Source organism: Etheostoma spectabile, chromosome 8, assembly GCF_008692095.1.
Source record: "Etheostoma spectabile isolate EspeVRDwgs_2016 chromosome 8, UIUC_Espe_1.0, whole genome shotgun sequence".
Classification (NCBI taxonomy): Eukaryota; Metazoa; Chordata; class Actinopteri; order Perciformes; family Percidae; genus Etheostoma; species Etheostoma spectabile.
Genome location: NC_045740.1, coordinates 390,750 through 403,356, shown reverse-complemented (window position 1 = coordinate 403,356; position 12,607 = coordinate 390,750). Strand labels below are relative to the sequence as shown.

The following is a 12,607-nucleotide window of genomic DNA, read 5'->3' as shown; positions in this document are numbered from 1 at the left end:
TGCCATGTAATCAATAATATCGAGTGCTGTGAGCCAGGAGATACAGCCATGTGGGCAGGCAAGCCCCTCTAAAGAGAACACAGTGGGTCCAGATATTTCTCTACACTAATCACACATTACTGTCATATAAGCCATAGGACTACAATTCATTAAATACACTTGGATCTCAGCCATCCTAGGCTTTGCCCAGTGGGAGCTGTATGTGTTCCTAATAATCATTTCTAGGCTATTAAATAGCTTGCCTTTTAAATCTGGATTCATGGCAAGATCTTGGGCATGTGGGCAAGTACAAGTGTAAACATTGAACTTGATTTAATGGACTCAAAATAGTCTGAGATTTTACAGGCCTGATGCATAACTGTGAAACTAATGATTAATTAATTAGTCACAGGTGAATAATAACTCTTGCAACAAAAAAAGCCTTGAAGGCAGTCTTAGACTATCCTACCATTTTTAAGGAATATATAGATATACTTTTTATTTCCCTTTAGTTACATGAAAATAGTCATCTTGGACCCACACTTAACATGACAAAACAACAAATACACAACCCACAGACATGCATTTGTGTTGACATTTGACATCAGGACAGAGGAGATATAATTATCTGCCAAAGCCTAGCACAAAGAGGAACCGTTTGAAATGACTACAGAATACTCATACATGTGGACAAGCCAAGTTGCGTAGTGAATTAAAAGAAGAGACACAAGTCAATGTAGATTAGACCAAGAAGAGAGAATTGAAAGGGAGACATGCCTAAAAAAGAGTAAAAATAAAAGGAATACAGACAGAAAGAGAGACTGGTACAAGATGTTGTCACGGGTGAGCAGAAGATGAGCAGTGACTCTGACAGAGTGAGGGAGGTGGTGAAGAAAGTGAAGGATTGATAGATGGTGACAGTATAGCCAATGAAGTGGTAGAGGGCTGCAGAAAGGCCCTGCTTGCATCAAAGACCACATCACGGCTTAGCCCTGTCCTCTGCAGTTTAATTACCCCATGCGCTACCAACTGCCTGCCCCATGCGCTACCGACTGCCTGCCCCATGCGGAACCGACTGCCTGCCCCATGCGTAACCGACTGCCTGCCCCATGCGGAACCGACTGCCTGCCCCATGCGGAACCGACTGCCTGCCCCATGCGAACCGACTGCCTGCCCCAGCGTAACCGACTGCCTGCCCATGCATACCTGACCGGACTGCCCCCATGCGGAACCGACTGACTGCCCCATGCGGAACCGACTGACTGCCCCATGCGTAACTGACTGACTGCCCCATGCGTAACTGACTGTGCTTGATGCCTTTTCTGTCTTTTATCTGAATGTCAGATGTTGAACCTGCCATCACTCCGAAATTGATTTGACAGATTGTTTCATTTATGAGCTGAAACCAGTCAAAGCCTAACTGTTTTATGTTTATTGATGCTACTGAAGTTAGTTTACATCAGTGAAGTTTCTAGGTAGACAGGCCTGTGATTTCAATTATGCTGATTTGAGCAATACATAAAATGCTTATATTAAATGTATTTGATTAACTCCTCCTAACATTTATGTGAATAATATGGTAAATTTGCTGCAATTTTAAGTATCTTTCCCAGAAAGTCTATTATCAATGAATTTGTTGTAAGTCATTTTGAGTATGGAGGCCAGGGACAAGTCCAGTGTTCTTGGGGTGCCAATCAGAGTTGGATTACCACCTTCCCACTCTCCCTCCACCACATTGTTACTGAAGGGACTGCAGTGGTACGTCTGATGTGCCCCATAAACTACACATTGTATGGTCACACAATAGCCCGAGTCAGCCATGTAAAAATATGTAAATTGTATTCCAAGTGGTACTAAAACATAACAATAGCACAATTAGGAATATGTTCAACTAAAGTGTAACAACATGTTGGCGTGTCAGGCATTTAGAGGGTCGGATCTCCCAGTCACAAAACCTATTCTTCCCACATAGCCCTCAGCGTATCTAACCATGCAGATACAGTTTCCGTTTGATTTGCAGAGCTAAAGACATACAGTGCAACAGGCTCTCTTCAGCGGGGATTCCTGCCAACAAGACAGCTGGGTTAAATGTTTGTGGTGCTCAAAATATTGACATTTAGAAAAATCTCTTTTCAAAACAATGTCCTGTTTACTCTAGATAAACCTAGTTTTTAACCTTCAATGTAAAAATACATTTCCCATAAAAAACAGTTGACCAAGAGTTAGTACTGGAAAGAGTTTTTCGGGCATACATTTTCGATCTACTAATTAACACATATTGAATTCAGTTTACTTCAATTTTATTTGCAGCAGATATCTCAAAACCTGGACACAACTAAATGAATCTGCATGGTAAAATACCCAGGGGTAAATTGGGAAATTGTTGTTTATTTGGGTGAACTGACCGTTAAAGTTAGGTAAACACTTTAGTGTTTCTCCCCAAAAAAAACAACTCGTCAGCACGTCTAAAATGAATGTTATGTTATTGTTATTAATGTTATTTGCGAGTGTGCAAAATCACAGGGATCAAAAGAGAGACAGTAAACACAATAAATGAACCTGGTGCAACTTAAAGGGATACTTCACCAATTAGCATTAAGCTTTGTATCAGTAAAAACCCAGAATGATTTTTGAGTGGCCGTGCTTCCCTCCCTCATGTCCCCCTGAGACTAGATATCTCTGTATTGTGGGTCTGGAAAAAAGCCTCTGATGACGCAAAAAATCATCATTCAGCGTCATCGGAGGCATTTTTGCCCACAGGCCACAGCCTACAGCCACCCTAGCTCTGCATGTCTTCATAGGGGGTTGGACTCTTTAACCGAAGCGAGTCCAGTGTCAGTCCTCTTGGAGCTAAGCTACACCTCTCTCTGTTTTTAATGCAGCAACAATTATGTACATTCAAACTACCGCACATGTGTACCACCCGGATACATACTGTAGGTACAAGTCGGAGAATATGCAGGAAACTTTATTACAGACGGAATACTCAACACACTACATGAGTTTCGCCTGCTACGGGAGACCAGCACCTCAGCCTGTGGTGTTGCTCGATGCCTCTAACTGGGTAAAGGGCAGGAGTTCGAGCTAGGTGGAAAGTTAACGCTAGACGGCCACCTGTCCGATCCATCCTGCTTGCAAGTGTCCGATCATTAGACAACAAACTGGACGATATCCAATTTCAACAAAACTCTCAACATGAGTTCAGAGACTGCTGTGTTTTTGTTTTTGTGGAAACATGAACAACAGTGTACCGGACTCTGCTATCTAGCTACCAGGCCTGCTGGCCTCCTGAGCAGCTGCTGCTCTGGTGGGTAAGACTCGGGGAGGTGGGTTGTGTTACCACGGACACGGACTGGTGCAGAAACGGGGGGATTTTATCTAACTACTGCTAACCACTGCTGGAGTTTGTGACTGTTAAATGCCGACCGTTCTACATTCCAGCATTGTTTATACTTATGTGTTCACTAAATGTAGCCTGTTTCACATGTTGTTTTTATGTAATGTAGTTCTTATATATTTTAAATGTGTAACACCACTTGAGGCAACGGTAAAATGTTGTTTTGTGGATATGGTTCAAAAGACAATAAACACATTTGAGTTGAGAATGCCTCACTGTCTATGCCTGTAAACGGTAGGCGTGGCTTGGGAGTGGCCTCGTTGAGCAGCGAAGCAGGTGCATTCTGGGATATGGTGTCTTTCATCCACATGAGCCAAAAACACATTTTCTGGCTTTTTCTCAGCCTAGAAGGCACCAATTTCTAAAATAATTTCACATTTCTACGACATAAGTGATCCAATTTAAAGTATATTCATCATTCCAATGGTGAAATATCCCTTTAAATGATATACAGTAGAGTTACTTGGTGCTGAAAAGAAATAATAAAACAATATAAAATGCATAAAACATTAGGAACATGAATACTTAGGTTATAATCATAAACCTTGTGGTGTATAATTTGCTCAGAGCAGGGACCTTTGCAGCTGCTTGCTTTGCTTGTACCACGGCCAGGCTATGACAGGAGCCCAGAGAGCACGATCCAGGCTACACATAAAGATCAGATAAGATAAAAGAGTTTGGTGGGACCACCTGCCGCTCTGGTGCATGGGGAAGATGGTGGGGGTGCTTTCTTTGTGAGAATGTTTAATATTGAATTCTCCTGCATCCTGGTGAGACCAGAGAGCCGGCTGCTGCTGCTGCAGGAGGACTGTCGCTGCCTCAGCTCTCTCAAACCCAACGTGTCTGTCTCAACCTGTGTCCATCACTCATTTTCACCCATTCGTCATCTCCACGAATGTCCTTTAGCATTTGGAGGAAGGATAAGGTATGTGGGGGGTGATGTAGCGGAGAGAGAGAGAGAGAGAGATCAGTTGTATTGATGACAATTAAATAAAGACCATACATGCAGCAACCACATCCCTACATTATATACTTGGACAGGGACATGAAAAATGATAGTGAAGTATACAACAGATTTTTGGTACCACTACTCAATGTAAAGGCATCCGATTGTAACAGCTCTTTCATAATTATGGATGTTTACAGTGACGTTAGATATTTTCTATCAGTTTGTGGACATTTGTGTTTCTTATAAGAAAATCAATAGAGCATGGTCTGATTTCTGTTTAAAAGAGCAACTACAACTTTCTTTAATGTGTGTTTTTATTTTGTAAAGAGACATTTAAAAAAACAAAACAGGATTCTTCCCTTCTCTGTGCAATTTTATAGAATTTTTTTCATTGTGGAGAGCTGGAATGGGCTTTATTGATTGTCCTCTTATATCGAGATATTGTCTTAGATTTTGGAAATTGTGATATTGTAAATGGCTTAAGTGTTTTTCCTGGTTTTAAAGGCTGCATTACAGTAAAGTGATGTCATTTTCTGGGTTACCAGACTGTTCTAGCTCATCTATTATTATTATATATATTTATTTACATTTACCCACTTAGTCATTATATCTACATCACTGAAGATTATTTATCTTAAATCTCATTGTGAAGATATTTTGTTAAAGCACCAATTGTCAAACCAACAATATCTCCACCATATTGACATCAAGGTATTAGGACTATTGCAATATCTTATTTTCTTTCCATATTGTTTCCATATTGTCCAGCCCTACTCAGGTGTGTCATTGATACAAACTAAATCATAGGAAACAAAAGGAAGTGATTTTGTTTTGTCCAGGAAAGGACATATATTGTGGACATGTGGAATCTGTTTAGGCTGTTGTCATCAGCGTTCTATCTTTTTAGCTTCTCATTGGGTTGGGATAATACCCTCTACTAGAGGACCACAACTAAGGATAAAAAGTGAGGAAAGGGTATGAGAGGGGAGAAGAGGAATGAAGTTGTATAATCAAAGAAGGAAGGGGGAAAAAGTAAATGAGGAAGGAATGGAAAAAAAGGAGCAGAGAAAGCCATGCAGGTTGCATTTTGAAAGTGAAATGCAATAAGGCTGAGGAAACAAGAATCCAAATGAAAACAAATGTGCCTATTCAAACTGGCATACATACACCGCTAATATAAGCGCACACACACATACACACACAGATGTATAATATATACAGTATATATATATATACAGTATAGATATATATATATATATACACAATAAGCAATGACAGCCTATTCTGTACCTTGCGTCTCTTTGTCCCTCACCTGTAAATTTCAGCTGCTTTGTCTGAAGTGATTCCACCCCATACTGTGTATCTCTGACAGCCCCACAGCGACAAGACAGCAAGCAGCAATATTGTATTTTTTTGCATATCACGCTGGTTTCTGTAGTTTATTTAGCTTTATTTTTGTACTTAAGTGGCACCGTCTTTGAACATGAGTTTTACCATGAGCAGAAACCCAGTGGGCTTTGGGGAGAAGGAGAATTTAGAATGATAGCCCTTCAAAAGGAAATTGTTTCTGAACGAGTTTGCTGAACAGTGAGGCCTTGCTGGGACAAGTGATGACAGTGCAAAGTGAGGGAAGGAATGAGATGAGGGGAAGAGGGGCACAGGAAGCCTCACGCAACAGAAGACCAGTACATGATTTTGAACGTGTCGGCTTGGAGTGTTTACCTTTTTATCAGAATGTCTAAGTTTTAGATACAGTCACTGATAAAGCTGGGTTAATAAAGACATGTCTTTGCTGCTCTTTTTCTAGCAACATTGACGTGAAACACCTCTAATCAATCAGCCTGAACATGAATACACTAACAGTCTTAATTGTTCTCGTCACATGTTGTGTTCCATTATTTGTTATCAATTTTACCCGTACAATTGGTTCAGTGAAGCGGCGCCATCCACATCTTAAAAATGTAATTTACCCTTGGTTTTTGTTTTCGCTGCTCAAGACTTTTATTTTTGTCTATGCAACGTCGTGATCATGGTTAATAAAACAGTGTGTACTGTAATTGAGCCATGCTGTGAATTTGCCTTCATCAACACCCCACCCCCTCAGGCAGTCACAAACACACACAGAAAGGAAACACCTGCTTGAAGCATCCCCTAATTACACTGATCGCATCTCCTACTCACCTACACGTTAATCGCCTAACATAAAGGAGCTGAACTATCTCTGGGCATTGTGTGGCTAGACTCAGAATGCAATGTGGATAATCAGCTAACCAAACAATTGTGTGACTGTACAGTATTCTGTGTTTGTGTGTGCTCCATCAGGTGCAGGTGATGTCCTGGAGTGTGGGTCTAGGCGGCAGAATGACATTTGCCAAGCTCCTCCTTCCCTTTCTCATTTTCCACTCTTTCTGTGAAGGTGAGTCCTCTTTGCCTTTTGTGTTAATTCATAATGATGCTGCATCATTTATGCAATGACCATACACTCCTGGTACCGTGCATAGCTTTCAATGCACCAGTGTAGCTTCTCAGTGGCAAAAAGCAGAGAACAATTGTTTTACTAAGCAGTTTTTGTGAATACGTGCAACAGTGTGAATTTGAAGATGAATAATTGAAGGAGTGTGTTCAGTCAGCCAAACTTTCCTGTCAAGGGTTTAAAAATATCACTGTGGCATCAACAATAATATATTATAACTTATATAACAACTATAAATCTATCTTTTGATAGACAAATAGAGGATTATGTAATAAGTGTGTTTTTTCTTGTCAGTGACTTGGTAAAATAAAAATATTTCAGGTAAGAACTACTGCAAAGAACTACTACAAACTACTATTTTTTGTGACTGTTATTGCCACTCTTCATTCTAACCCCAACCGGTCGTCAGACACCGCCTACCAAGCCGGGGTCTGTCCGAGGTTTCTGCTTGCTCTGGAGGGAACTACTAGAACTGTAGGGTCCTTGTAAAGTATAGAGTGTGGTCTAGACCTACTCTGTCTGTAAAGTGTCTCAAGATAACTCTTTTTATGAATTGATACTATAAATCAAATTGAATTGAAAATTGAATTAAGAGAAGTTTTTTTTAATTTGTTTTTTTTTACAAAATCTATTTTTACTTCTTCCTCTGTTCCTGATTATTAACTGCCTGAAAGGATTTTTTCACAAATGATATTCCCTTACCTTTTCTTGACTTGTACTTTTTTTCCTTTCAGCCATGTACATAGTCTATTATTTTTTCACATTCTATCATTGCATTTCTCACTCTTCACACACACACACACACACACACCTTGTGTGTCTCGCATAATGACTCATGTTATTGTTCGGCCTAAGAACTACGTCCTTGCTGAGTGTGTCTTTGTGAGGGCAAGAGAGAGACACCAATATACAGAGAGCTCCTGTGTGGGGAAAGTCCTGGTAACTGTGTGACAGTGACAGGCAGGAGACATCTCCAATCGCACACAGCGCCCAAGCAGCGGGGAAAGTTATTAAGTGAATGCCACAACCTCTTTCCATCAAGCACAAGTTAATCAAGTCTTTTTTTTATATCTCTGGAGTCCTCACCTCCCACCTTGTCTTTGCTTTTGATGTTTTCCGCCTTCTTCCTGTCCCTTGCTTTCACTATCTAACCCATTGGCACACTGACTCTGTACTCCTCCTTGAGCATTACCTCCCTGATCCAACAAATTGGATTGATGATCATGGCTGTGATTACTTAGAGGCTGTGATCTCTCTGCATTCCTCCATCCAAGCCTGAGTAAATACACGGCAGGTATGGACGGGAGCTTGTTAACCCTCATCACAACCCCTATCCAGTGAAGCATGCTCCCATGTTCTTGGCACCCACTTCCGTACAGGCGAGCACATGACTGCATGAAAATCTCTCATTTTCAAAGCACTGATTCACTCTATCAAGCGCTCTCACTTCAAAACAGACTGGCCTCCCCTTCTCTCCCTTCAGTGTCTCTGTGGTCTGCCACACAGCTCTGCTGATCAAAGGCCATCAGCTTTGTTCCCTGATCTTCCCAACAAAACAGCTTGTATCACAAAGCCCAAACACAGCGTACTATTAACCCTTAAACAGGCCCGAAAAGTGTGCTCTTGTAATGGAAGGCTGTTTCCTCCAATCCAGAGAAATCAATGTGAACAAATGTAATTTTTGCCTGAATGTACTATGTACTAGTGCTGACTCAGAATTTTTGTTAGTTGCACCAGATTTGGCAGAATACAAATATTCAGCTATTCAGCTGTTATTTCTTTTTTTCCCCTTTAGACTGTCATGCAGCGCTTTACTGAACTGCCATACTTTTGAACGGGGTTTAGTTGAACGTTCAGGTTGACCGCGATGTTAACGTAACATGGTAACCAAGCCAATTTAGCTCTTCGAGCTAATGCGTGCTAACTACACTAAACAACGGATCGGAAATGTGCAACAACATTTTTTGCCGCGATAGAAATTAAACAAAAGCCAGAGACTATATCTTAAGTTTGTGTGAGCTGTATATTCACCACTTCTAAGCAGGAGATAGAAAAAAAGAAGACAACTTTATCTCGGAGCGTGGCCAGGCAAAGCCTCTCCTCCTCCAAGCAGCTGCCTCCCTCTCACTGACCTTAGGTGTGGGTCCACAGCTGCCTGTACCTGTTGCACACATCTTTACGATGCGGACGGGAGGACATTACGTAATGGAATGATTTTACCACATGGAGCATTGTGAGGGCAAGGAGCTCTGATCTAGGACGCTTAATGTCCCCAGAAGAACACAGAAACTGACTGAGAAAAAAACCCTGCTCAACTTGAAAAATCTGTCAGCTGAGTGGTCTCCCACTGATGGTTCGAACCTTTGACTTTCATGGCGCAGCCCTACTTTGTACATAGTTGTTATTTGAAAATGCAACACAAACATATGCAGGTAATGAGCGCTCAACCTTTTTGATTTTGAAGTTGATTTCATCCCTTTGATCACAGCACTCAGATAGTACATTTTAATTTGAAGAAGCTCTTTTACTGACCATGTTGTTGAATTGTTTTCATGGAACCTAGAGGCAAGAATGATCATGTAAGCATTTTATTCAAGGTAAAGCATGAAAATAATGACCAAAACTGACTGTAGTATAATGCTGTGTGTAATTGATGTTCTCTGTTTTCACTGTTTTATATTGGCTGCTAAGTGCTTTTAAAAAAGTGGTTAATCTGTAAAACCTTTTTATGTATTTATTTATTTTTTGAGAAAGAAGAGTCTGTGAGAGATGGTTAGTGCTCCGTAGCTGAGTTTGACCAGAATATAACTGCACAGGGGGTTGTTGTTCACAGCCAAGTTTATGTCCCTCTGCCGAGTGACTGATGTGCTGCAGAGGCAAATCTGACATACAGTAGACAGTCAATACTCTTACAGCAGCGAACAGATGAAAACAGCCAAACATCTAAAATGGGTAGAAGACATAATAAAGAGTTGGAACAAGAAAAACAATCACAGAATAGAACAGTAAAAGACACCTGCTGACTGGCAATATAAGGCCGCTGTACAAAAAACATAATCCTAGGCAATCCAAGGAATGGTGGAGAACATTTTCAAAAACATGTAAACGAGGGGAGTAAGTAAACCTTGAGGGGAGCGAGGCCATCCCCATCACCACCACCTGATGTGAGTACATGTATATTGGTCAGGCAGCTCGGCTTGATCCTATTATCTTACTACTCGTGTTGATGGCTCTTCCCATGTGTCCATTTTACATGTAGGCTTCCAAACTAACAGATTAAAAAGAACGTAAGGATGGATTTTTATAAAGGATTTGCAGAATAGTACAGTTGCTTCTTAAGCTTGTATTTAGCCTGTTTCCTAAGACAAAGTTAAAGCCAATGACCCAGTTACATTACAATACCTGTATTATATTCAGAGTTGCACAGGCTGCACCAGCTTGGACAGCTGACAGTAGTGGATTTAAAGAGTCGCCTGTGTTACCGAAAGGCCAAAACCAATAGCACCAAGCAGGGAAATGTACTAAGGGACGTTAGCTACTCCTCTACTGTGCAAGACTCATCTAGCCTACATCTCCTGATCAGATCTACAGCTCTCGTTCAGTTTGATTTACTGTAGGGGCCGGGTGTGTATCTGTGATAAAAAATATTTAGGGGGAAGCAGTGCTGTGCATTCTGAGATGAGATTGGACGGCTGAAAGTAAGCAGGGGGATGCATTATCTGTCGTTACTTGAATGCTGACATTTTATCCTTCGAAAACTTCGGAACATTTTTTTTTATTTAGTTTTAAATCAGTTCCCCAGATGACTTTATGTACATACATACGATGAATAGATTTGCTCCAGGCCCTTTTTGGGAAGCAGCGTGAAAACAGTCTGTATGAGTTAAACAATGAAACAAGAGTTGGTTCACTGGCATCAGCATCAGTGCTTTTGCACCTATACTTCCTAAAGATCACTTGACAAATGTTGAGTATTCGGCTGTACTGTGTGATTTCAAATAAACTGCTGTTGCTGCTGCTGGCAGAAAAGCAAGAACAACATTTATAAAAAACAACTTTCAGTCTAGTAGTAAGTTTTAGAAGGCTTATAGGCTTTCGGCTCTAGACTAGACTGCAGTTGTTCCTGATCTGTGGAAGAATTCTGCCATTATTCTAATACCTAAAATGGAGATTATATATAAATGGAAATCTAACAGTTTATCACTTTAACAACATGATAAAAAGCCCAGTCTCAAAACAAAGTTTCTTGACATAATTTGATTTACCATTATTTCCTCTCTCTTCGTCACAGGCTCCAACCAGCCCCCGCGCTTCCTGAACTACTTCTTCTCGACCTACCTTCTCATCTACGAAGATATGCCCGTCGGTGAGTCTCTGTGGAGTGTCAGCGTGTTGTGTTTGATACACTGTCTAAAGAAAGTACAGCAAAGCTTGTTTTGCGGATTGCTTTCTCAACTTTACTGCACAGAAATGGTCTGTCCTTGTATTCCTTGAATATAAACTGAGAAAGTGAGATATGTCGATGGATGGCAATGGATGTCCTCTTATCAGGACGGGTGGGTGGGTTTCTACTTGTGTAGTGTGTTTGTCTGTGTGATGAGAAGGAAACTTCAGAGCCTAGTTGTCTGAGTGATTCTCCACAATATATAGCTAGAACAAAAGAAACCTGGGATGCTTTGGATATTTCCCATGCTAGTGTTGATGTCTGGATGGATTTGGTATCTCCACGTTGTTTTTACAAGCTTGCTTATACAGTGGTTATAAAAAGTCTGCACACCCCTGTTAAAATGCCAAGTTTTTGTGATGAAAAAAATTAGACAAAGATAAATCATGTCAGAACCTTTTCCACTTTTAATATGACCTATAATGTGAACAAATAAATTGCAAAACAAACAGAAATCTTTAAGGTTGAAAAATAAAAAACCTTACAATAACCTGGTTGCATAAGTGTGCACACCCTCTCATAACTGGGGATGTGGCTGTGTTCAGAATTAACCAATCACATTCAAACTCATGTTAAATAGAAGTCATTACACGCCTGCCATCATTTAAAGTGACTCTGATTAATCACAAATAAAGTTCAGCTGTTCCTGTAGGATTTCCCTGACATTTTCTTAGTTACATCTCAGAGCAAAAGCCATAGTCCGCAGAGAGCTTCCAAACCATCAGAGGGATCTCATTGTTAAAAGGTAGCAGTCAGGGGAAAGGTACAAACGATTTTCCAAAGCATTAAATATACCATGGAACACAGGGAAGACAGTCATCATCAAGTGGAGAAAATATGGCCCAACAGAGACATTACCAAGAACTGGACGTCCCTCCAAAATTGATGAAAAGACCAGAAGAAAACAGCTAAGGGAGGCTTTAAAGAAGCCGACAGCAACATTAAAGGAGCTGCGGGAGTACTGGCTATGTGCTACATGTGACAACAATCTCCCGTATTCTTCATATGAATGGGCTTTGGGGTAGGGGGGCAAGACGGAAGCCTTTTCTTACAAGGAAAAACACCCAAGCCTGGCTGAAGTCTGCCCAAAACAAACATCAAGTCTCTCAAAAGCATGTGGGAAAATGTGTTCTGGTCTGATGAAACCAAGGTTGAACTTTTTGGCCATAGTTCCAAAAGATATGTTTAACGCAAAAACAACACTGCACACCACACCCACAGTGAAGTATGGTGGTGGCAACATCATGCTTTGGGGCTCTTTTTCTCCAGCTGGAACAGGGGCCTTAGTCAGGGTGGAGGGAATTATGAACAGATCCAAATACCAGGCAGTTTTGGCACAAAACCTTCTGGCTTCTGTTAGAAAGC

General features: G+C 40.9%; 1 protein-coding gene across 4 annotated transcripts in view; it reads left to right on the top strand.

Moving 5' to 3' along the window:
* Positions 1 to 12,607, top strand: part of cdh23 (cadherin-related 23) — a 196,641-nt gene that overhangs the window by 9,706 nt on the left and 174,328 nt on the right. For all 4 annotated transcript variants that reach the window (XR_004332902.1, XM_032522253.1, XM_032522250.1 and 1 more), the window contains 2 exons: positions 6,648 to 6,741; positions 11,090 to 11,164. Coding sequence is in view for 3 of the 4 variants with exons in the window: in XM_032522253.1 (XP_032378144.1) it covers positions 6,657 to 6,741; positions 11,090 to 11,164 (160 nt within the window). In the remaining variant the exon portion in view is untranslated. The remainder of the gene's footprint in view (positions 1 to 6,647; positions 6,742 to 11,089; positions 11,165 to 12,607) is intronic.